We start from the raw sequence: 23,349 nt of genomic DNA on the forward strand, positions 1-23,349 counted from the left end.
TGGCATGGTCTCCAAGACTTGGAATGGTCCCAGAGAGCCTGAAATGGTCCCTAAGAGCCTGGAATGGTCCCTAAGAGCCTGGAATGGTCTTCAAGAACCTTGGGTGGTCCCCAGGAACTGGGTTGGTCCCCAAGAACCTGGAGCGGTCCCCAGGATCCCAGGATGGTACCCAAGGAGGGAGGTAGCAATGGTCGGTCCCCAGGAGCTTGGCATGGTCCCCAAGACCTGGTTTGGTCCCCAAGACATGGGATAGTTCCCTCAGACCCAAGATGGTCCCTGGGCAGAGGGGCACCATGGGTGTTCCCCAGGAGACCAAGATGAACCCCAAGCAGGGAAGCATCCTGGGGCGGTCGTTGAGACCTGAGACGGTTCCCCAAGCCCTGGAATGGTCCCCAGGGTCTGAGATGGTCCCCATGAAGGGTATCTCCCTGAAATGTTCCCCAAGATCTGGAATGGTCCCCAGGAGATGATAGTGTGATGCAATGGGCACATTGGGATGTCCAGGCTTCAAGACCACCCATACAGGGGGCTCGTCCCATCCCAAACGTGGTGTGGGACCCCTCGGCGCCAGGCTCAGCGCTATTTCTATTCTGATTCCAACCTCGGGGTCCCGCCTGAAGTTTCTTGGAGGCCTCACCCTGGTGTAAACCGAGCGGAGCAAATGGCCTTCTTTAAAAATTTACACCGTCTCATTTTGTTCCTAACCCGAATGTGTAATGTGCACGGAGCCGGGGGCCGGGCAGGGCCGCCCCATTGGCGCTGGGATGATTGGGGCAGGAGCTCAGCCGGGGCTGTGTTTGTTTCCGAGGTTTCTGGTTGTTGTGCTCAGATGGGGATGGAAAGGATAATGCAATATTGATGCGAGAGCGCAACCCGAGTCCATTATCCACGGAGCCGGCACGTTTTTATGGCCGTGGTGAGGTTGGCGCTGGTAAAGCCCATGAGATTCCCTATGGGGTTGGACTTTGGGGAGGGGTTGAGGGAGGCGGTGGGCATCGCACTGAGATGGGCTACGTGGGGTCAGCCGTTGGGAAGACCTCTAAAGCCCTATGGGGATGGCACCCAAAGCTCCGTAGAGGACAACCAAAAACCCATGAGAGACCCATGGGGAAGAAACACTCAGACGCTATGGGGATGGCACGCAAAGCACCATGGAGAAAGCACCCAAAACCTCATGGAGATGGAATCCAGAGTCCCATGGAGAAGGTACCCCAAACCCCAATGGGGTTGGCACTCAAAGCTCCATGGAGATGACAACCGAAACCCTATCGGTGTAGCTCCCAGAGCTCCATGGAGAAGACAACCAAAACCCTATGGGTGTAGCACCCAGAGGTCCATGCAGAATGCATCCCAAACACCACAGGGGAGGCATTACTGCTGGGTTCCCCACAGCTTTGGAATTTGGGGTGGGTGAGGGGCTTGGGGCAAAGCTGCTGGGCTCAGCTTCACCTGACGGCGAGCCTGGAGAAAACGAGGAAGAAAAATGCCCCCCAAAATGGGAAAAAGAGCTGAAAACCAAGGAGCAAAGGGGAGAAAAATGGGTCAGAATCCCTAGTGATGGGGTCAGGCACAGCCGTTCCCCGCCAGAGCATCATGCATTAGTAATGGCCACTGATCCGCTGGCGCTGATGGCATTTCTTCCAGAGGGAGGAACAATTGGGACCGTAACTGGAGCTGGAGTGGGGCAGGTGGAGGGGCTCAGGTGTCCCCCGCAGCCCTTGGGGTCACCTGTCTCAATGCCCACGTGGAGATGCACGTCCCTGGGTCGGTGGTGTGGGTATTGCTGCTGGGGTGGCATCCGGATGGGTGCGAGGTCCTTCGGGTGCTTTTGGGATGGGGAGAGTTTCTGGGTGCTCGTGGAGGTGTGAGGTCCCAGAATCTGCTGTGACATCAGGACAAAGTGTGGAGGAATGGTACCCAGAGACCCACTGGGATGGGGCACGTGTCACATGGGGATGGTACCTACAGACCCATTGGGACAAAATCCACATTATATGGGGAAAGCTTCCAAAGTGCTGTGAAATGGCACCCGAAGCCTCCATAGAAAAGACACCTGAAACCCCATGGAGATGGCACCCAGAGTTCCATAGGGAAAAAACCCCAGACTCCATGGTGCTGGCACCCAAAGCTCCATAGAGAAGTGACCCAAAACCCCATGGAGATGACATCCAGAGCCAAATAGAAGACACCCCAAACCCCCATGGGCATGGCACCCAAAGCTCCGTGGAGAAGGCAACCAAAACCCCATGGAGATGGCATCCGGAGCCAAACAGAAGATACCCCAAGCCCCCATGGGCATGGCACTCAAAGCTCCATGGAGAAGACAACCAAAACCCCATGGGTGTAACACCTGGAGCTTCATGAAGACCTCTAAAGCCCCATGGGGATGGCAGCTGGAAACTCCATGGAAGAGGCACCCAAAACCCCATGGGGATGTTATTCAGAGCCCCTGAATGGAAAAGACCCTCCAAAGCCCCATGGGGATGGCACCCAGGTCTTCATGGAGGAAGAACCAACACCCCATGGGGTTGGTACCCAAAGCTCCATAGGGACAGCACCCAAAGCTGCATGTGGATGACACGCACGGCCCTATGGGAGTCCATGCTCATTACGTTTTGCCTTTTGATGCCCTTCAGCATGGACACAAGTGGGACAGGGTGCCCACGACCACCCAGCATAATGCCCCCAAACCCATCTGCCCCGTACTGGACAGAGTGGGAAGAGACTGGTGTGGTTCGGGGGCCACCTGCTGGGCAGAGGGGACAGTGTCACCCTCCCCAGCTGTCCCTAAAAGACCCATGATGGGAGGAGGGGGCAGACAGAGGGAATAAGGAGCTCCCTGCTTTTGCCCTCTCTAGGGCAAAAGGAACAAAGCCTGCAGGGCTGGTGGCTCCAATTGGTGGCAGTGGGGGTGGGATGTCCCACTGCCACCTATGGGGCCGAAGGTGGCAGAGGGTGTCAGGCTGGGTGCTGGCAGCAGGTGGCACTGGCACGACACGGATCTGCCACCCTAACCTTAAAGCGACCAGAAAAAAAAAAACAAAAAAACCCAAAGGATTTTGGGGAGTTCCAGCAAATGTGGGACCTCAGCTGCAAATTAAGCCAGGATGGGGGCGAGGGGGACAGGCCACACGTGAGACCACGGCCCAACAATGGGCTGCAGCCCCTTCCCCTTGTCCTGCCCCACAGAACACCAACGCTGGGGAGCTCACATCCCTGTGTGCATCATCCTACATCCCAGTCTCCATCCAACACATCACACATGGGATTTAGGGACGTGGTGTAGTGGGCATAGGGGTTGGTGATGGGTTGAAGACTGGACTAGATGATTGGGGTTAATGGTTGGACTTCATGATCTCAGCAGTCTTTTCCTACCTTAACGACGCCACAAGCAAGCATGGCGGTGATGGGTTGATGGTTGGCCACCACAGAGGTCTTTTCCAAACCTAATGATCCCACAGAAAACAGGTGTGTGCTCAGCATCCAACCCCACGCAGCCCCATTTTCAGCCAATGTAGGGTTGGCCTCCATCAGTCAAGAGCTCAGCTCATCCCCAACCCAAAAAATGCCCCATGGGTGCCGTAAATCCCACAGAGCCAATGGCGCGGGGCAGAGGACCCCTTCTTCCTGCATGAAGCTCAAGCATCAGGCAGCCTTTGAGGTATATACATATTTTTATTTTAAAAAAAGTTTACAGTTCTGTCATTATACACAACTACCGGAGAGGTTATACTCTTAGAGAAGAGGCATTTTGTCAGCGGGGGCAGATGTGCCCACTACATCACAACGCAAGAAAAAAAAAGGGGGGGGGGGGGGGGGAAAGGGAGGGAGGGGGGAAATGAAAATAAAGAGTTTAGACTCTTATGGAGGGCAAAACGCCCCGATCTCTTCAAGTATCACACGATAGGTACCAAATACAGTCAGTAAAATAATGGCCATTTCTCACGCTGCGAACACCCCTGCGAAAGTGCCAGTAGAACTTGGGGCGAGCAAAAAGGAAGAAAAAAGGCGGTGGAACACCTCTGAGCCTTCCTAGGATGGGAAGAAGAGCCTTGGATGTGGGGCATGTGCTCGTCCCAATCGAGGTTGAGTGGTACTGAGCTGATGGCAGAGCTCTGCTCCATGCTGCCTGCAAAGCAAAGCCATGAGATGGAGGAACAAAGCCATTGCGGAACACATCCCGTTGGCATTGAGGAGTTTCCAATGACCAAAGCTATAGGATGGAGGAACAAAGCCCTTGGGGAACACATCCCATTGACACTGAGGAGTTTCCAGTGACCAAAGCTATAGGATGGAGGAACAAAAGCCATTGGGGAACACATCCCATTGACACTGAGGAGTTTCCAATGACCAAAGCTATAGGATGGAGGAACAAAGCCCTTGGGGAACACATCCCATTGACACTGAGGAGTTTCCAGTGACCAAAGCTATAGGATGGAGGAACAAAGCCCTTGGGGAACACATCCCATTGACACTGAGGAGTTTCCAGTGACCAAAGCTATAGGATGGAGGAACAAAAGCCATTGGGGAACACATCCCATTGACACTGAGGAGTTTCCAATGACCAAAGCTATAGGATGGAGGAACAAAGCCATTGAGGAAACAAAGCCACTGACCCCAAGGGAAGGTGCTGATGACACCAAGGAGCTTCCAGTGAGCAATAGGATGGAGGAAGAAAGTCACTGGGGAATGTGTGCCATACACACCAAGGAGTTTCCAAAAACCAGATCCATGGGATGGAGGAACAAAGCCATAGGGGAACATGTTCCACTGACCCCATGGCACAGTGTTGATGACATCAAGGAGCTTCCAATGACCAGTAGGATGCAAGAAAAAAGACACTGGGCTACGCATCCCATTGATCCCATAGCAGTGCCAATGACACCAAGGAGCTTCCAATAACCAAAACTATGGGATTAGAGAACAAAGCCACTGGAGAACACATCCCGTTGACACTGAGGAGCTTCCAATGACCAAAGCTAGGGGATGGAGGAAAAAAGCCATTGGGGTACACACTCCATTGATCCCATAGCATAGCATTGATAGTATTAAAGGGTTTCTAATGACCAAAGCTACAAGATGGAGGAACAAAGCCATCGAGGAACGTGTCCCACTGACCCCAAGGGACAGTGTTGATGACAGCAAGAAACTTCCAATGACCAATGGGATGGAGGAAAAAAAGCCTGTGGGGAACGTGCTCCACTGACCCCACGGTGCACTGTCAAGGACACCAAGGAGCTTCCAATGACCTTGCTGGTGGCTCACGCACCATGGAGAAGCAAAATCCTCAACAGCCAAAAGGGGAATTGATGGGAGCAGAAGGCAAAGCCTGTTTCCAATTCAGCACCAAGGTTTGGGATGGGGGAGCTCATTCAAGAGCAGGGACACGGGGGTACGGGTAGGGCTGGCTGAGGCTCCCATCACTGCAAGAGAGCACAAGGCAATGACAATACTGTTTTATGGATGCTAATAATGTAAAGAAAAAAAAAACCCAAACACCCTCAAGATGAAAAAAGAGCTACCATGCTTCAATAAGGCTCCACCTTTTCCTTCCAGTCTACACACGTGGTTTTATTTACAAGCTATTGGGTGGGGGTGAAGGGAGGTTTCTTTCAGGAGGAAGACTTGGAAAAAGAGGTGAAAAATGACACAGGAGAAGATGGGGAGGAAAGAAAAGCAGTGCCAGGAGCCCTGAGCAGGGTCAGGGCAGCACCAAGCATGGATTTTTGGGGAACCTCTGCTTTGCAGAGCACTGATTTCACAAACCGAGGGGAGAACGTGCGAGTGTGATGCATCAAAACAAAGGTGGGAGGGATGGAGTGATGGGGTTAACCTGCAAAAAGAAAGGGGGTGAGGTAATTAGAACACTATTTTTATACAATATTGAAAAAATACAAATTTTTATTGTGTTTTTCTTTTTTTTTTTTTTTCTTCTTTTAAACTGATATCACCACCCAGCACTTACTCTACTCCTAAGTAGCACCTACAGTAAAGGTTATAGCACAAGCAAACTGCTAGGTCAGCAGGTAAGCAAGGTAAACAGTGCCAGCAAATGTGGCCCCTCCCGCCCCAAATAATGAGAAAACAGCGTGCTAGATAAGAGTTAAGTACACCATTACATGTTAAATAGTTAATATTACCCTTCCAACAAGCCACAAATGCTAGATAGAGAACTTCAGCACAGTCACTAGCCACAGCCCTACATTACTGATTTAAAAGAAAAGAGGGTGGGGGGCAAGGGGAAAAAAAAAAAAAAAGAGGAAAAAAAAACCCTTTGCTTCATGCCCGTAATTAACATAAATGAAATTCTCTGTATATTTTTTATTAAGGAAAATCATGCTAAAGCAAAATGATACTTTATGAGTTCTTCTCTCTCTTTGTTTTCTTTTTTTTTTAAGTCTCCTCCAAAACGAAATGAACTGATTGTGCTTTATGAATTAGAAATAGGATTGTAACCTTCCAACCCCGCTGACTCAGAACTCGGTGGCGTCCCTAAAGGAAAAAAAAAACATTTCTGGGAAAACCCAAATGTACCGATCCGACATTCAGAGCAGCGCAGGGGCGGATCAGTTCCCACGCACCACCCCATAAGCTGCTCACCAAACCCCTCAGAAATCCCCCCCCCCGCCCCCCAAAATACAGCAGGTCACGTTCAGGTTTAATATCCATCTCCACTCCGATCTCCAACGCCACAATTATCCAAATTCAAGTATACCAGCATCCCAGGTAGACATTTGCTCCGTTTCGTAGCATTAAAACAAACAAACACAAATCTCAGCTTGCTGAAAAACACCCAAGGAAATCAAATATTTCATTCCTTAAAGAAAAAAAAAAAATCAGGGAAAAAAAAAAAAGAGCAGATTCACTTGCTTCCTCAATTGGTGCTTTTTTAGGCTTTCTTTTTTTTTTTTTTTTATTATTCATCTCATTTTCTTTTTTCCTAGATCACATTCTTTGTTAACTTTAAGAAATTTTAATCCTGTTGTACACACACAAGCAGATGGCTACCAAGCTGGTGCAGAAGGGGGAGAAAAGGAAAATAGAATGGGTGCCGATGGATTGGTGGACTACAGCCAATGGGGCCGACCTCCGCGGCTCCAAAGCTCTCAGCACGGCTCATCCATCTGGTCAGAGAGCCCTCCCAGGAGGTGGAGGTGTTTGTGAGGTGTTCAACCATACTTCAAGCAAGAGGAAAAAAAAGCGAGCTTGGAGCCACGAAAGGGCAGCAGTTTCAAAACGATGACAAAGTAAGAGTCGGGCTTCACGTGGGCTCCAGCTAAACCAAAGAGCATCGTTTGTGTTTTAATTCCTCCCAGCGAGGGAACAGCTCGTAATCCAGACCAAAAGAGTAACATCCAGATGAAGGCTTCCAAAAGTCCCAAAAGCGGATGGATGGACCAGTGGTTGTCAGTCCCTACGGTTCAGAAGGGCAGGCAGGAGTCCACATATAAAAAACGGACTTAAAATCCAAGTCTAAACTCTTAAGCTTCAAGGCTCTGAATAGCTCCATGCATTTGTGCTGGTTCTATTGAACGTTTTAAATGTGACTCCGCATCAAATACCATCAGCGAGGTTGACCTGAAGGAGCACCTTTCATTCCACTGTCTGATCTAGGCAGTTAATAGCACATCCCTCAGATTTATCTTAAGAGAAAATGCTGTTCCATGTGAGCATCCAAGGTGGTGTCTTTGGAAACATCGATCGGAAAGCAAACATCTTTGCTAACTCCCTACCTACCAGGGCAGCTGTTTGAGCTGACAGTTCAGTAGCACACAAGTTGACTTGGCCAAATGGAATCTGAATGCATGCATTTGGGCTGCATATTGCTACCAAAATGGAATGTGGGAATATGCTATGCACCTCGGGTTGAGAAATGACCAAGAAAAATCAAGATCTAAAGGGTGATATATATATATATATATCAATGCTATTATTCATAAAAACCTTGTTTAGTAATAAAAAAAATTGCTTTGTTTAAATATGAATATTATAGTCTGCTTCTCATGGTTAGGAAATTAGAGTCTCTCTGAAAAGCAGGTTGCCTCTTCTACTACAACTCCATATCCTGAGCCTCGTCTTCCGAGAAGTCGGACATGGAGCTCTCGGACGAGCTATCCCCGGTGCCTTCTTCCTGCTCTTTTAGTGCTTCTTCTGTTGCATATTTCTGAATGTATTCTGTGTGTGACAGAAAAGAAAAGAAGCATAAGCAGCATGTATTCAACAGTTAGAGGATGGCTTAAGACCGAGCGGGCAACGCTGTGTTTGGTCAATCTCAAAGTATAGCAGTTATCGTCGGGTAATCTACAGCAGTACAGATTATTAGCACTGATCACAGGGTTACCAGATTCCTCTGACCCAAGGCAGCACTGCCCAGCAACGAGGTGTGAAAATGCTCAGGGATGAGTGTGACAACACATGCAACCTCTGTGCTCCTACATCACCGGCACACACTCACGGGTAGAAACAACCTAAATCCTCCCCTTGGATGGTTTAGCTCACATTCCACTTACTGCTAAAAATGAGAGATTCTGTGTTGACCTGGAGAACAAGCTTGAACGCCATCAAGCCATTGCCACTGTTCTGTAAGTTGTGGATGCCCTTCCAATTGAACCATTCTATGACTCTGTGATGCTTAAGGTCCCTTCCAACCCAACCCATCCCGTGATCTTTAAGGACCCTTCAAATATAGTCCATCCTACGGCTCTATGATCTTTAAGGACCCTTCCAACTTAACCTACCCTATGGCTCTATGATCTTTAAGGATCCTTCCAACCTAACCTATCCTATGGCCTTGTGATCTTTAAGGACCCTTCCAACCAAACCCATTCAAACATTCTACGATCCTTAAGGTTCCTTCCAACCAAAGCTGTGATATTACATTGCCTGAGCTTAAAAAAAAATATTATCTGAGAGTTTAAATTGAGTTTTTCCCCTGGCAGGAAAAAAAGGGGGCTCTCCATAGGACTGTTTGTATACTGGGGCACATTGGGGCACACCAATGCAGCTGGAGTCCCTTCCCAATCCAAGTTGGGGAGAGACTGTGCCTAAGCAGAGCTGTCTCTGATCTCCAAGCTCATCTCCTGCAGCCAGTTTCACATCAGCTGTAGGATTAGTCAAGGAGGAGCTGCAGGGAGCCCAGAGCACTGCAGGTCAACAAAAGAAACCATGTCTGTCACAGCAGGCTTCAAACCACACCGGCTCCAGGCACCCAGATCCATGAACTGCAGCCAGGAGCCAGCAGAAAGCCATGCAGAAAGCAGAGAAACTGGTTTAACTGGGATTCCTGCAGGCAGGTAGAATCACCACTGCCAACTGTGGCTCGTGCTGCTTTTCCACACGGAAAGATGGAACAGAAAGGTAACAAACGAAGTGGGACCAGACAGATTGAGTCTGGAAACTGCTTCTGCAACATCCCCTCTGGGATTCAAGGAGGATCTGAAGACCTGTGTGCTGAGGACATCTCCAGCAGAGAAAAATCTATTTGTTACGTGCATGCATGCTGAAAAAGCAGCTTCAGAGTATGGACAAGTGCTGAAACAGCAGTATCCCAACAGCACATCCTCCACATTGCTCTGCAGGTAGGAGACGAGCCGTTCTCATGCTGTTCCTGGGGAGTTTCAGCTGTGAAGTTGTTTTCTCTAAGCTACTAAAATGCAACAAACTCACCTTCAAATAGCAACACTAAACAGCGGAGGGGAATATCATCATCCTCTTGCACTCAAAGATGAGTGCCTGCAAGGAAAAGTGCATTGCGCACACCAATCCCAGCCTTGCAGCCTTCCAAATTGTATATTAATTCCTCCCAGGGAACAGAACTTGAAGACAAACACCTCGTGGAGCAACTGTGGCCCTGGCAGAGCTGCTCTGCCACGGGAAAGCTGTGCAGGAGAGCTGGCTGAAAGGTGCTTCCAAGCATCTCCATCCAGTGATGCACGTGGTTTCGGTCTAACTGTTTAATATACATTATTAACCTACTTGCTCCAGCGACAGGAGGAGCTATCCCAATCTGTTTTACAAAAAACCTGTAAGGACTGATAAAATATTAAAGGCAGCTATGCAAACAGGGAGCTCTTGAGGGCTCACCACGCAATGCAGAGAATCACACAGACCACTGGAAAGCTCTTAGTGCACACAACGTGGACAGGAAAGCAGTCTTGTGCTCTGTCCTCAGGCCCTGGGCACTGAAATTCCCCTTCTGAAAAGGTGCTTGCATGTGTTATCATGGTCCCTGATGTCTCCTACCTGTAGCAGAGAGCCAAGACAGGGGCAGAGATCCCTGCCAAAAGATGGATGCTGCAAAGTGAAAGCAAACGGTGTGGCAGACCTAATTAAACCCAAAGATGAGAAGAACTAGCTGAAGGGGAACACAAAATCAGACATCTACATGGGAAGGTGGGTGGCCAACAGGCAACCAGCAGAAATAAGATGGGATGATGCCAACAGGACACATTCCCCTGCTGGGACTCCCTCCTCCCTGTGACTTTCCAGAAACTGATTTTCCCTAGAAAAGAGTTATTTACCCAGATAAGATGCTATTTCTTGCACAATCCAGTAAAGGGAAGCCAAGTTCCTTTACTATTTGTATTAGTTCCTTTACTGTTACAAGGGTTACACCCTTACTAGAAACTTCAGGTGACCCCAAATCCAGTGGGTCTGGGTATCCCCAGGCACATCATTTGGCAAGCCATCCTGCTTAGGACCACCAAGAAAAGAGATCTTAAAGGAGAACTTGGTTCTGTGTTACTCCGTTCCTTGATGGACAAGAAGGACCTAATACTAAGCACCACCTTTTCTGCCTCTGTATCAGTAATACTAACAGATATTTACAAATTCCATGATAAATTTTTACTTATTTGGGTCTCACAGCAGCCAAAAACCCTTCTGCAACATTAACTCCAAAAGCCTGTCTCTTCACTGCCACATCAAGCAACTGCTCTATGTGCCTATAACTAAAAAATGAAGGAAAAAAAGCAATAAATTATATATTTGCAGATCCTGAGCCCAGAGCAGAGAAGCTGTTACAATCCACTGCCTCAGCTTTAACGTGTCCAAGGCTATTTTTAAAAATGCTGCAATATCAGGAATGACAATATTTAGCTCTATCCTATACTTGTCACGCAAGCCTGGAACGAGACAGGACACTTGGGTACAAGGAACATGAGACACATTTTAAGCACTTAAACCTCCTCCCAGATCATCTTCATAGTATCTGACTGCTAAGATGGAAACAAGGGGGCAGCCTCTCCCATTTAGTCTCCCTCAGGGATGCCCTCAGCTCTTCCCTGAAGCACCCGCTGTTGGTTAGCATCAGTCTCTCTGCCTTTTCCAGGGTGCATCTGTCTTTTTTCTCCCCCTTGGTTCATTAAAGCACAGAGGACACCCAAAGTGTCCCTTCATGCTGGCCTTGGAGATTTCATCTGACAAACCATTCTGCCTGGAAGCTTGTTTCCTAAGCAGCAGCAGCAATGGGCTCCAGGATACCAAACAGGGCAGATCTGCAGAGCAGTTCTTACTGTCCTGTCATGCAGCTGTCGGAGGAATCAAACAGTGTGCCAAATAACTCAGTATTTAAATCAAGCTTGGCTTGACCTCATTTGTAGTTCCACCCTTGGAGTCATGTGGCATCACAACACAGTGAGTCGAGGTTTAACTGCTCTGCAGTGACGTGGCACAAGTGATGAAAGGACTCCAGCACCAAACCCCACCTCTTTCTGGGCTACCTGCACTCCCTGAACAGCAGGGATTTCACAACGCTGCTGCCCCATCTCATGTGGGAGGATGGTTACAAGGAGCTGCTCGTGGAGGCTCTCCTTGCTGAGCAGGACCTGCAAACCTCCCCAGCAGGGCTCCCTGGATGAACAAGTCTGATGGTTATTCAGTAACTCCAAACCACCCAGGTGGTCAAAGCCTCTATTAAAAAACTGAAGATGCAATCTGGGCCAAAGAGTGGGTTAAATGCTGACTGCGTCCACTGGATCAAGTATATAAGGGCATGGCTTTTGCCATGGGCCCATTGCCTCTGCTCCTGTCTCCATGCAGCTGATCCCAGGGAGCTGTTGGCTAATTATTTCTGACTTGTCTCATCTGTCCTTCCAACCCTTCCGCGAGCAGACACAACAGCACCCTCACAGGCTGTGCCAGGGCTCACCCACCCCCACCAGCCACTGTTAATGTCCAGCCTAGGCTCCCCTAGCTGAGCTACAAGCCTGCAACCACATCCTGTTCATGGTGATTACAGGATAAATCACTCCTTTATTCTCTGAAGGCACCCTTGACACGTCAGAGCTTACAGCCCCACTCAGCACTCTAAACCAAACTCACCAATTCTTTACCTCGTCTTCAGAGAGATCTTCAAGACCACCTCTATCCCATCACATCCTTCCAAACATTAGTAACTGGTCTGCAGCTTTCTTTAATGGCACTCTCTGAACTGCATAGAGCACTAAGCCTCAGCTGGAGTAGGAGGTAACAAGGAATTTGCTTGGCATTTACTGAAAATTCCTGCTCTGTCATGGTACAGAACTGCTAACAAGCTATTTTCTGTCCAGTAATCATGAAATGGGTATTTCCACTCAACCTGAGCACTTTTCCTTGTTCCTTCCTCAGTCACGTATCTTTTCTTCCCAATTGTTTCTCCGACCTCTAAAACAAATGAGGCTGCTGTAATGGGAACGAATGGGGACTGACAAAAATCTGCAGCAAAGACAGTCCTCGTTCCCCTAGGCTGAATCACAATAATACTGATGCCCTTACCTTTAATTTTCTGTTTGTACTCTTCTGGTCGGTGGAGGTACATGGCTGCAGCGTCACCATTTAAAGGATCTATAGGGTTAGGATAGGCCAGCAGCTGGGGCAGGAACGATTCAAATATATTGGTGAGATCTGCAAGGGAAAGACAAAGCTGTTCACATCCACAGACCCAGAGTTGGTCTGAATCATCACTCTGCAAGCACCAGCACTGAGACAGCAGCATGAAGCTTTGAGGGTAAACGCACTGAAAATCTGAAGTTAAAGGGGACTGCATGGGGGGGGAAAGCAAACAGCACTATTCTTCCCCACCTCTCTGAGTTCTTCTCCTGCTTCTGCCTTCTTCTAAAATCATTGGTTTATGTTTCATGATCCCAACACCATACCTTGAACCCAAAACACTGTCAGTGCTTCAGCTGATGGTGCTCATAGGAAGAGGTGGATGGCTGGACTGGATGATTGATCTTGGAGGTCTTTTCCAGCCTTGGTGATTCTATGGATTCTATGACACATGGCCATTTGACAACTAAACTTGTGTGTGCTGAGCAAACAGAACCCTGGAGGGTTTCTTCCACTGCAGGGATTTTTTTAATTGTCATTATTTTAAAAGAAACCTCAGGGATGTCCCTCCTTGTTCCAAACAGACAAAAGCAGCGTTGGTTTAACAAGGACTGGTTGAATGCATGCAGGAAGCCTAACAATAGCACTGAGAACCTGATACTTCATTAGGGAACAACAGGGAATCTGACCACGAGGTCCCATGACTTTGTTGGTAGCTATTCTGGGTCTCTTCCACCTTAGTTCCTCCTTGAATTATCTGGCCCATTTCCTCTGCCAGCACAGGAGCGCTCTGGCTTCACTGCAAATAGCACAGCTGTGCTGAGAGGCACTGGGAAGTACAATTTCTCCCCTTTGATGGTACATTCGGGAACGTAAGGAGGCAAGGAGGCAAACCCTGAGACTGAAGAGATGGATGGACTCTGGGGGTGTCCTGACTGAAGGAGCAGAGTGAATGCAGTCATCCCAGCATCCTCTCTGCAGCTTCAAGGCATCCTACAGCAAAGCAAGGGAAGAGGACTGTCAGAAGGTACACTTTCCAATGCCAAGCATGACCACCTGCTGTGGAAGGTGCTCTGCACAAAATACAAACCTGACACTTTCAAGCTGCCTTACTCTGGCATCACAAAGAGAAATGCAGAGGACTTTTTTTTTGACATTAATAAATCAGAAGCAAAGAAAACGCCAAGTTATTTTTTTCTGCCTTTATGAGCAACAGAAACAATAAAAATACAGCAGCACTTATTAGGAAGCCTCTTACAGAAAGCCTTCCTGTGAAATTGTTTGGAAAGAGCACAGAAACCCCACTGTGACTGCATGAGCATGCTGCAGAAGAGGGCTGCTATTGAGATGTGCGGCCCAAAGCAGAACTCAGGCTGCCAGAACACAAAACCAGAGTTACACCAGTGTGATTTCCTTCTGTTCAGCCATCCCCATGATCTGCAGGTGGCATTAAGGCTGGAGAACAGCAGCACGTGTTGCACTAAGGTGGGTTCTGCTGCTAAATGAACCATACAGGCTGTTCCCCAGCAGAGGGCTTGGTTTGCTCACATCTTTCCTTCCTCCATCTCCCATCACACTGTCCCTGGATGCAGCAACATCTCCTCCTTCATTAACACCACCACTGGGTCACAGAGCTGATCTCTTATAGCAAAACTATGCAAACTGTATGCCATGCAACTACAACACAAGGACTTTGGGCGTTCTGTTTAGGAGTAAAGTTCAGCAAGTTACTATAACAATTCTGCATCCAGGACTGACCAGGCTTAGTATTTCCTTACAAACTATGCTTGTGAGGAAGGTGAAGAGGCTCTTCTCTCTAGCAACTGCTTGTAAGCTCCAACTTACACAGGTAAAGTCAGGCTTTCACAGGAGAAAAGATGTGAAGTACACATTTCCCTGAGTACTGTTCCACAAAAACTGGAACATCTGAAGAAGTCCACAGTCCAAAAGAGAAGTCAGGCATTGGAACAGGCTGCCCAGAGAGGTAGGAGAGCCAATGTCCCCAGGGGTGATCAAGGAGATGGCACTTGGGGCACTGTTAGTGGGCATGGTGGGGATGGGTTAGGTTGGACTTGGGGATTTTAGTGGTCTCTTCCAACCTTAATGATTCTGTGATTGGCCACGGTGGTGATGGGTTGATGTCTGGACTAGAATCTTAAGAGGTCTTTTCCAACCATAACAATTCTACGATATATTCTTTTTAACAACTTTAGCTTGCTCTAGATCCTGTTTAAGTGGATCTTCAGCTACCAGCTAACCTTTCAATGGCTCTAAAAACGAGGGTCATAGCCAAACACAACCCACATGGTATCACTGTCAGCACAAGGGGGATCACAGCCTTGTGCCCAAAGCACACCAGTCCAAGTGACACACAAAACATGGCTGGAACTGGGTTTCACTTTAGATACAGCCACTCCTCTCCCTCAGTGCTGAGTCACTGCTGGATGATATTGTGCAGCTGCCAGACACCACCAAGCAATGGACTGAGTGATCCTTTGTGGAGTTTATGAAATTTTATGAAATATTTTTGCCTCTCTGCCACAAAAACAGGTTACAGAAGTGTTTTCACGGGGAAATCTTACTTTTCATGTGATCTTGGCTCAGCGAGGAGTCTAAAATTTAACTAAAAAGAGTTGGCCTAAGAGCATCTGTATCCAGCAAGCTGTGTTATGTTAACACATTACAGAAGGGCACCCACATGGTTGGCTCCAGGGCAATGCCAAAACTCACCATAGAGAGCCGTCCAAGTTTGATTGATTACATCTAGACATACAGTTCCTGACCTGAAACACATGGAAAAGATGGAATTAAACACAAGCATGCTCAGAAACACACTGCAGATTTAACATAATCTATCCCCCTTCCCTTGCCCTGCCTTCACCCCACTCTTTCAGATAAGGAATGATTTACTCTTGCCCTGTGGCTAATGGTAAGGAAGTTAACTTAAGATGCACTCTGGGCTGTTAGATTAGATGAAAGCATGGCTGAACTCACTGGCAAACTACTGCCAAGCCATGGACACAGTTACAATTAGACAAAATCCTGAGCAAAACCACACGTATGAGGGATTTACTTACGCTTCATCGATGTTAGGATGGAAAATTTTATTCATGAATCCTGCAAAGAGACACACTGGTAAATAGCAGAAAACAGCCAAAGCTGCTTTTCTTTTTAAACCCAAGAGAAGTCTGGAATCTACTGAACAAGGACTCAGCTCAGTAGTAACACAGAGAACCCCTACTTTGCTGTATATAGCCGTGTAACCTTCACCATAAGCAGGCAGCATCCTGAACCCAGGGTCCTCAGCCATTCCCCTGAACTTCACCCAAACCCCAAATTACAGCAGAACCACAGCACAAATCTTAAGCTCAACGTTTTCCTTAAGGTTATGATTTGATAGTGCTTTCTTTGCTCTGACTCGCAAATTAAGTTGTCAAAAATAATTCCTGTGGCTTCCAGATATGAAATCATGGCAGAAGATGCCTCGTGCTTTAAGACACCCCTGGTTGCTGCTATCAGATATGAACCCACGTCTTTCAGCCCTGTAGTTCAACCTTGAGTTAAAGACAGGACCCCAAAATGCACCTCCTTTCCCTAAAAATAGAGCTTATAAAACAAGGAGATCACAGGGATTATTACATGCTTCACTTGGCACTACAGCCTATATACAAGTAGAGTCCATCTATAAAAACAATCCCCATCCACCCCAAAAGCCAAGTTAAGAATTTCAGCCAATGGCTGGGAGTGGATGCAGAACTTTGCTCCCAAACTCTTCCCTTTTGATAGAAAGAAGCCAAAAAATCCCAGTGAGGAACGCATCCCCATGCAGAAGGGACAAGGAGCCAGGACACAGAATCGGGTTCTCCAGTTGGCTCATTGGAAAACAGACAACGTGCCCCTACCTGCTTCTGCTTTACAGAATCACTTTGGGATACTGACTCAATCCAACCCCAAAGCTCCTCAGAACACATCAAAGTCCTCTCTCCAGAGCAGCAATACCTTCTCCCAGGCTCTGTCTAGCCCTGACGCATCACTCGCATAGTGATCGTGAGTGAGTGACAGCATGGCTCCCATCTGGGCAAGAGCTGACATATGGATTTAACTGCCTTTCCTTCCATGTATTATGACACAAATATAACTCCATGTTTACTCCTACTGCTCGGGTTTTGCATAAATACAACGCTGCCTGGAAGCAGAACCATCCCTACAAGAAGAAATGCAGCCCCACGTTAACAAGTGGCTTTTGGGACCATTCCGTGATTGAGCTTGAAAAACTGAAGCAGATTTCAAAAAGGGAAATTGCAGTTCCATCAAATATTTACACCCCGGTGGCTCCCGCAGGTTTAAATTGGGTCACGGATCCATTGTGCCATACAGAGGAAGGATGCAACCAGCAGTGATCCCAACGCTTAAATCCTGGCTGTTTTAGGGATAAAAATAATAGCTTTGGAAAAAAGCAAGAGAGAAAGCAGCAGAAGACACAAAGCAGCAAGAATAGGATGATACCGCTGCAGACCTGCTGAAATAAGTGCTGTCTGGTCTGGTTTCTGGGATGGGGACCAAACGGATAGGGACAGGCTGCCTTTCCTCACTGGGGGTTTTCTGATCTCAGCTGTTTCCCTGCATCTTCCTCCACAGTCAGCTGCAGTTGGCTGTGCTGCACAAAAACCTGTATGGGTTTGCTTGACTGCATCCGTGCTCCAGTATTTAAGCCAGACTCAATATCCAGAGATGAGATCAAGCAGCTCCTGCACTAGAGATTCATAATTCTTGTCTGCCACGTTTGCATTTATCCAGGCAAAGAACAATCCCTTCCTTCACACTGTCCTTGGTCTCAAGCTGCTCACGTTAAATAGTTGCTTATCAAGAAAGGGCACAAACATCCTCTCCCTGCACTCCTCATTTCCTTGGCTGCTGCTATATCTCACAGCTCTTCAAGGTCCCATCCAGCCCTAAAGTCCAGTGTTTGGGTGGAATTCCAGCAGCAGAGTGACTGCAGCCCACATTTTCTATATGGACACGTGGATCCAGGATTGCATCTGAAGGTAAAGCAAGACCACATGAAATCTGTATTGACAAAAAGCCTTTGGGTGATAAGAGGAAAAAAAAATTAATAAAAAAAAACATTTACAAAGGGGTTATGCAACAGAAAGAGACATATCTGTTCCACTGCTGGGAGACGCTGGGATTAATATGCAGATGCTGACCTTCAGGAACAGCAATATCTCAGCAATAGCCCTGGAGTAATCAGCCCTTGGGTTGACAAAGTCATTGAAGAGAAGGGTATTTGTACATAAAAAGTCAGCTAGTTGGCAGGCTGTCCACCTTCCCTTGGTGCTGCCAATGCATAACTTCCATACAGCCCTACAGCTGGATCTATTCCAGTGGGAACTGAAGTTCTTCCACTGAACTCCTGCACTGACCTTGGATGACCACTGCTCACCCGTGTGTTGGCTCTCCTTGCTCATGCAGTACGGCAAGTTGGGCATTTCCCTGTTTGAACAACTGCGACTGCACGTTCATACCTATGTAGATTTTCTTCTCTGAGAATGGTCAGGCATTGGAACAGACTGTCCAGGGAAGTGGAGGAGTCACCATCCCTACAGAGGTTCAAGAAATGGGGAGTTGCGGCACTCAGGGACATGGAGGTGATGGGGTTGATGGTTAGACTTGGAAGACCTCTATGAGAAGACCATAGAGGTCTTCCCCAATTCATCACCAGAAGAGCTTGTGTAGAGCACAGGGAGGTCAGGAGCTGGGCTTCTCCTCTGCTTTTGGTTGAGGAACTGTGGTAGGAGACGGAGGAGGGGGTAACGAGAGTGCAAGTGCCCCAGTGCTCCCTGCATTCCACCTGAAGACTGGGATTGATGGTTTAGTAATCCCAGATCTGCCCACTGTGGTCCAGTATTCTCAGATCGGTGATTTCTCACCAGCAAATGAAAGGATATATATGTATTTTAAATCAAATTTGGAGGCTAGGAGCTCATGCAGAGCACTGAGTCAAATATAATCTGCACCAACTGCGGAGGCATTCATCAAGCAGTGGCAGGAGGGGCTGTGGAACATCAGCTCGCTAACAGAAGGACAGTTTATATTACAGCACTCAACTTTTAGGAGCTTCTCAAAACAATACTATAAATAATTCGGCAGCAGCTTCACGAGGGGAATATCAGGACAGAAAAATACAGCTGGAGGTGTTGGAAATGGTGTCAGAGCTGTAAACTCTGGGCCCTTTTTGCTCAGTGCAAATCACTTTTTGGAAGGAGAAAGGCAGAAGCACCAGTTCCTAAGCTAAACTAGCACAAAGCAATTGCCCCAAATCCATTCACCTCATTGCTTAGGTGCACCGTCACCTGATGCCCAGACTGGCACAGAAGGTGGTGAATCTGTGCCAAGTCAGGCTTGAAAACACCTACCCCCATTTTGTCAGCCTGCTCCCATTCTCTGACTGTAGCTGGAAACCTGCAGAGGGTGCACAGCGTGCGTCAGAGCGGAGTGGAGACGGGGATACAGATTCCCTTCAGGTGTCTCATCTTTCCCTGTGCACAAAGAGAAGTGCATTCGGGAGAACAAACGTTTTCCCATCGCTTATAGGTCAGAACTGGGATCAACATGCACTGCTCGGAGCAGTCACGGGCAAGATGTGACTCATGAGATTCCGAGCAGCAAAATGTAAGGCAATCCAGAGAGGAGCTGGAAGGAAAAAAATAGCAGCTGCAGTTAAAAAGAAGAATTAAGCACAGGCCAGGAGAGATGTGGCAGATCCTGGCTGGAGCTGAGTGCTGCCTCATTCCTGTATGGCTGCCACAAGAGATGTACACATACACAAAACACATGGAAGTGTGTGTGTGTGTGCGCATTTCGTTTTGGAAAGTGCTGGGGGAGAAAAGCAAAACACAAAGAAAAGATACCTGCAGAGAGCAGAGATGGAAGAAAAATGAGAGCTGTGCATAAATAGAAAGTAGTTCTTGGAGAAATTGAGGTCTCTGAGCACACTGTGCGCAAACTTTGGTATTTGACTACCAAGAAATCAGATCTTTCTGCTTAATTTTTTCTGCAGGTTTTAGCAGTAAAATAAACACCCAGGTAAGAAGTCAGGCTCCCACGTGCCCACCATTACTGCTCAGAGTATCTAACAGGGCAGGACATACACCCTGCACTTCTTCCTTCAGTGTCTGTGGTACCAAAGAGCCCTTGGAAGGGATACAGACAGATTAAAACCATGCAAAATGGATACAAAGTGCTCTTGGGAAGCACTGGAAGTACTGCTCTGAGCTCCCATGTCACAATTCCCCTTCGGAAAAGCAGGAACAGAGTGGGCAGAGAGTTCCCCTGAAGATAACAAACCCCAATGGGAAGAGGAAAGCAGTGAAGCAGTGCCAGCTGAAATGAGAAACAACTCAAAATATATTGTCTGGCAGAATGCAAAAATGGAAGCAAACATTGAACAAGGGAGCACTCTGTGCCCTTAGAAGCACGCAGGGATATTTACATCAACTGGCAAAAGCATTATGAGCAGCGTTCAGCAGTTCCAAAAACCAACTGGGTATTTTCCAGGGGGTTGGCTTTGCTTTAACAAACACATTGCTCAAGTTCAGGAGGTCTGTTGGAATTCTGAAGGTGTGGATTTGGTGACTGTAAGCAGTGTTGACCTCAACAGGAGCACTCAAGCCCAGAGTTAGAGTGAGAGCACTGTTCCACGTAGGTGTGCACTCTTGTTCTCCTCTTTTCTTGCTAGGAAAAGACTCCAGCACCAAGTTAATATGGAATGGCACAGTTCAAGGCCTGAGCAAGGAACAGGTGCTACCAGAAATAACCAGAAAGCTGCTGCAGTCTGGAAACCCTCATAGGAACTGCTCTTTTCACATAGGTCCCAAGGTCCCAAGCTCTATAAATGCATTATGTGCACTGTCAGGAGAGTACTGTCCCTCAGGTGGCAACATTTAATTGGCCACAGTGATAATTACCAACCTGAGAAGGACAGAAATAAATGCTATGAGAGATGGGAGCTGGAGATGTGATGAGGGAGCAGAGATACAACAGGTGGACAAAGGCTCCTTCAAGAGACCAGAGCATCCTCAAAGGCAAAGAGGACCGCTGCTCTTTTAGGTTTTAAGAAAAGCTCTGTGTCATCACAAGCCCCAAATCCACTTTAAGAACCTCTTCTTGTTCAGCTCTGTTGAGCACATGTTGGAAGAGAACACAAAGTTGTGCTGGGCTAAGGTTTCACCTACATCATACCCAGAGCCACGCTGGGATAAAAGCAACTGGGAGAGATTAGAGAGCAATGATTAGCAGTCATTTTTCACAAGTGGCTTTCTAGAATGCATGGATATGCTTCCAGCCATTGTGCTATTTGCTGCCAAAAGCCAATGCTGTGTTCAAGATTGCATTTAGTATTTCTGAGGCTGAAAGAAAATGTTAGCCTACAGCTCTACAGAACAAGGAAAGCTGCAAGAACAGTATTCCTACTTTAAGCTTCAGCATAAAAGTGTAACATACTAAAGGAACAGAAGCTGATTTTTTTTCCTCATACATCCCAGTGACTTACACAGACTGTTTGAACTCAGTATGTCATCACTGCAGTGGGATCTCTGCAGTGCTGAGAACAGAAAAGCTGCAGACAAGCTATGCGTGTGCTTTAGGTGACCTTTCTGTCCACTCTGGGGCTCCACTATCTCTGAAATCCTTCAGATTCCTCCCCACCAACTTCTACCCTGTGTTATCCAGAGCTCAAAGTGCTCGAGGACATCTGGGTTGGGATTCTCATTTTCCCTGGGACTGCTCTGAGCTGATGGGGAGAGAAGAGGACCTTGTCTCACTCCTGAGCTTGTTTCACATTGGATTCAGCAGGCTGGAGGCTTGCTTGGAGTTATCTGCACAGCCCAAACTGCATGTCTGCCTGCAGGAACAGTGCTGCAGAGATCAGAGTGGCCCAGAGGAAGGGGCTGAGACATTGCTTGGCTCTGGCTGCCCCGATAAGCTGGGCTGGAACAGCTGAAACAGGAATCAGACAATGAAAAACAAGCCTTTTCCTGCAGCTGGTGGGGAGCTTCCCTGGGTCCCAGCGCTCTCATTCCCCCAGCTCCTCTGCTTTGCAGCTGAGCTCTATGCCAGCCCTCAATCTAGCATCGACTGTTTATTCAACCTGAAACCTAAGCAGCACACTGCTATGCCCAGGAGGGAGCCAGCAATGTTCTCCTGGGTGCCAGTGATGCAGCCCTGCAGCAGCATTCAGCCTTTTGGGCAGCTCAGCAAGGGGAGCAGTGCTTTCAGCTGTACAAACAGAGACTTGGAAGGCAATGCTGGAGGGTCTGCTGAGCCCAGAATGAGGTAGGAAATGGATGGAAAGATGCTGTGCTAAAAAAAGGAAGACATTAGAAGGGACAAAGCAACTCAAGAGCAGGGATGCAATGCAGCTGGGCCAGCTCTCAGCCCAGGTTGCCTTTAACTCCTCCATACCCCAACACCCTAGAGCTAAATCACCAAAAGGTCAACCCTACCTCCTTCAGAACAATAACTGAAGCCTAAATCAAAAGCAATACAGATGCACAAGAGCCTTGTTTAGCTGCATTGGCTTCCCAGGGTACTGGGAAGAGAGTTTGTTTTTGTGTTATGTCAACAAGCTTGATTTGAAATACACACAGGAAGAAAGAAAAATGATCCTCAGTAGACTTGTAGCAAAGCATTTAACAACAAAGAAAGTGGAGTTAAGGGTTTTGACTGCAGCCTGCTCACGTTTAGGACTGTAAGCATGGCAGTGCCCTGATCTGCACCTGTTTGTGGCAAGGAGAAATGGAGAGGGGACAGTGTGTGGCACTGAGTAACACAGTGTGCATCTCAAACTGTCTCCAATTTAGGAGGTTTATAGGAGATTTCAGAGCTGACTCAGGAAGAAGCAGTTGCTTCTTCCTTCCCGCACTGTTGCTCAGTGCTGCTGTGCTTCAGTTCAGCTTGCAACAGAAAAAGAAAGGTAAAGGGTTGGGTGAAAAAACAACATTGCTCTTTCCCAAAAGGCACAGTTCACTGTGGGAAGCAGACGTTACTTCTCACACTCACACAGGATTTTAAATAGATGGCACTCTTAAGTTGATGTCTATTTTAAGAAAGCAGCCAATACTCATCAGCTCCAAGTCAGGATGTTGATATTGGATGGGACCCATCTGGTCCACCCCATACAGTCATGTTCCCACAACACTTCTCTCAATTCTTCAGACCCCTCTGATGCCTTGAGCCACAAGCACACCCTTCCAAGAAAGAAATGCCACATCATTGGGTTACCAGCACTTACTCTACAAGCCAGAATATTAAAATTGACCCTTTGTGCATTTGCTCCAGTTTTTCAAGCAACAGTGGCTATTTACAGCCTAAATGATTGGAAAAGTTTGGTACTAGAAGACATCTGAGTTAGATCACCGTTACTCAAGGGCAAAGATATATGGATATGGTCTAAAGAACGTTTCCTTATCAAACTTCCTATTTGCTCTTCAAAGTTAAACAGGTCCAACCAGTCTGGCCAGCTGCAATTCCTCTGCTGATAAG

General features: G+C 47.6%; 1 protein-coding gene across 20 annotated transcripts in view; it reads right to left on the bottom strand.

Annotated features, from left to right (window-relative positions):
• Positions 1 to 3,655: 3,655 nt before the first annotated feature.
• UBE2H (ubiquitin conjugating enzyme E2 H) overlaps positions 3,656 to 23,349 on the bottom strand; it is a 44,192-nt gene continuing 24,498 nt past the window's right edge. For all 20 annotated transcript variants that reach the window (NM_001030647.2, XM_046927783.1, XM_046928271.1 and 17 more), the window contains 4 exons: positions 15,885 to 15,924; positions 15,538 to 15,590; positions 12,754 to 12,882; positions 3,656 to 8,175 (listed from right to left, as the gene is read on the bottom strand). In NM_001030647.2, the coding sequence (NP_001025818.1) occupies positions 8,051 to 8,175; positions 12,754 to 12,882; positions 15,538 to 15,590; positions 15,885 to 15,924 (347 nt within the window). In that variant the 3' untranslated portion in view covers positions 3,656 to 8,050. The remainder of the gene's footprint in view (positions 8,176 to 12,753; positions 12,883 to 15,537; positions 15,591 to 15,884; positions 15,925 to 23,349) is intronic.

This window comes from Gallus gallus, chromosome 1 (genome assembly GCF_016699485.2).
Source record: "Gallus gallus isolate bGalGal1 chromosome 1, bGalGal1.mat.broiler.GRCg7b, whole genome shotgun sequence".
Classification (NCBI taxonomy): Eukaryota; Metazoa; Chordata; class Aves; order Galliformes; family Phasianidae; genus Gallus; species Gallus gallus.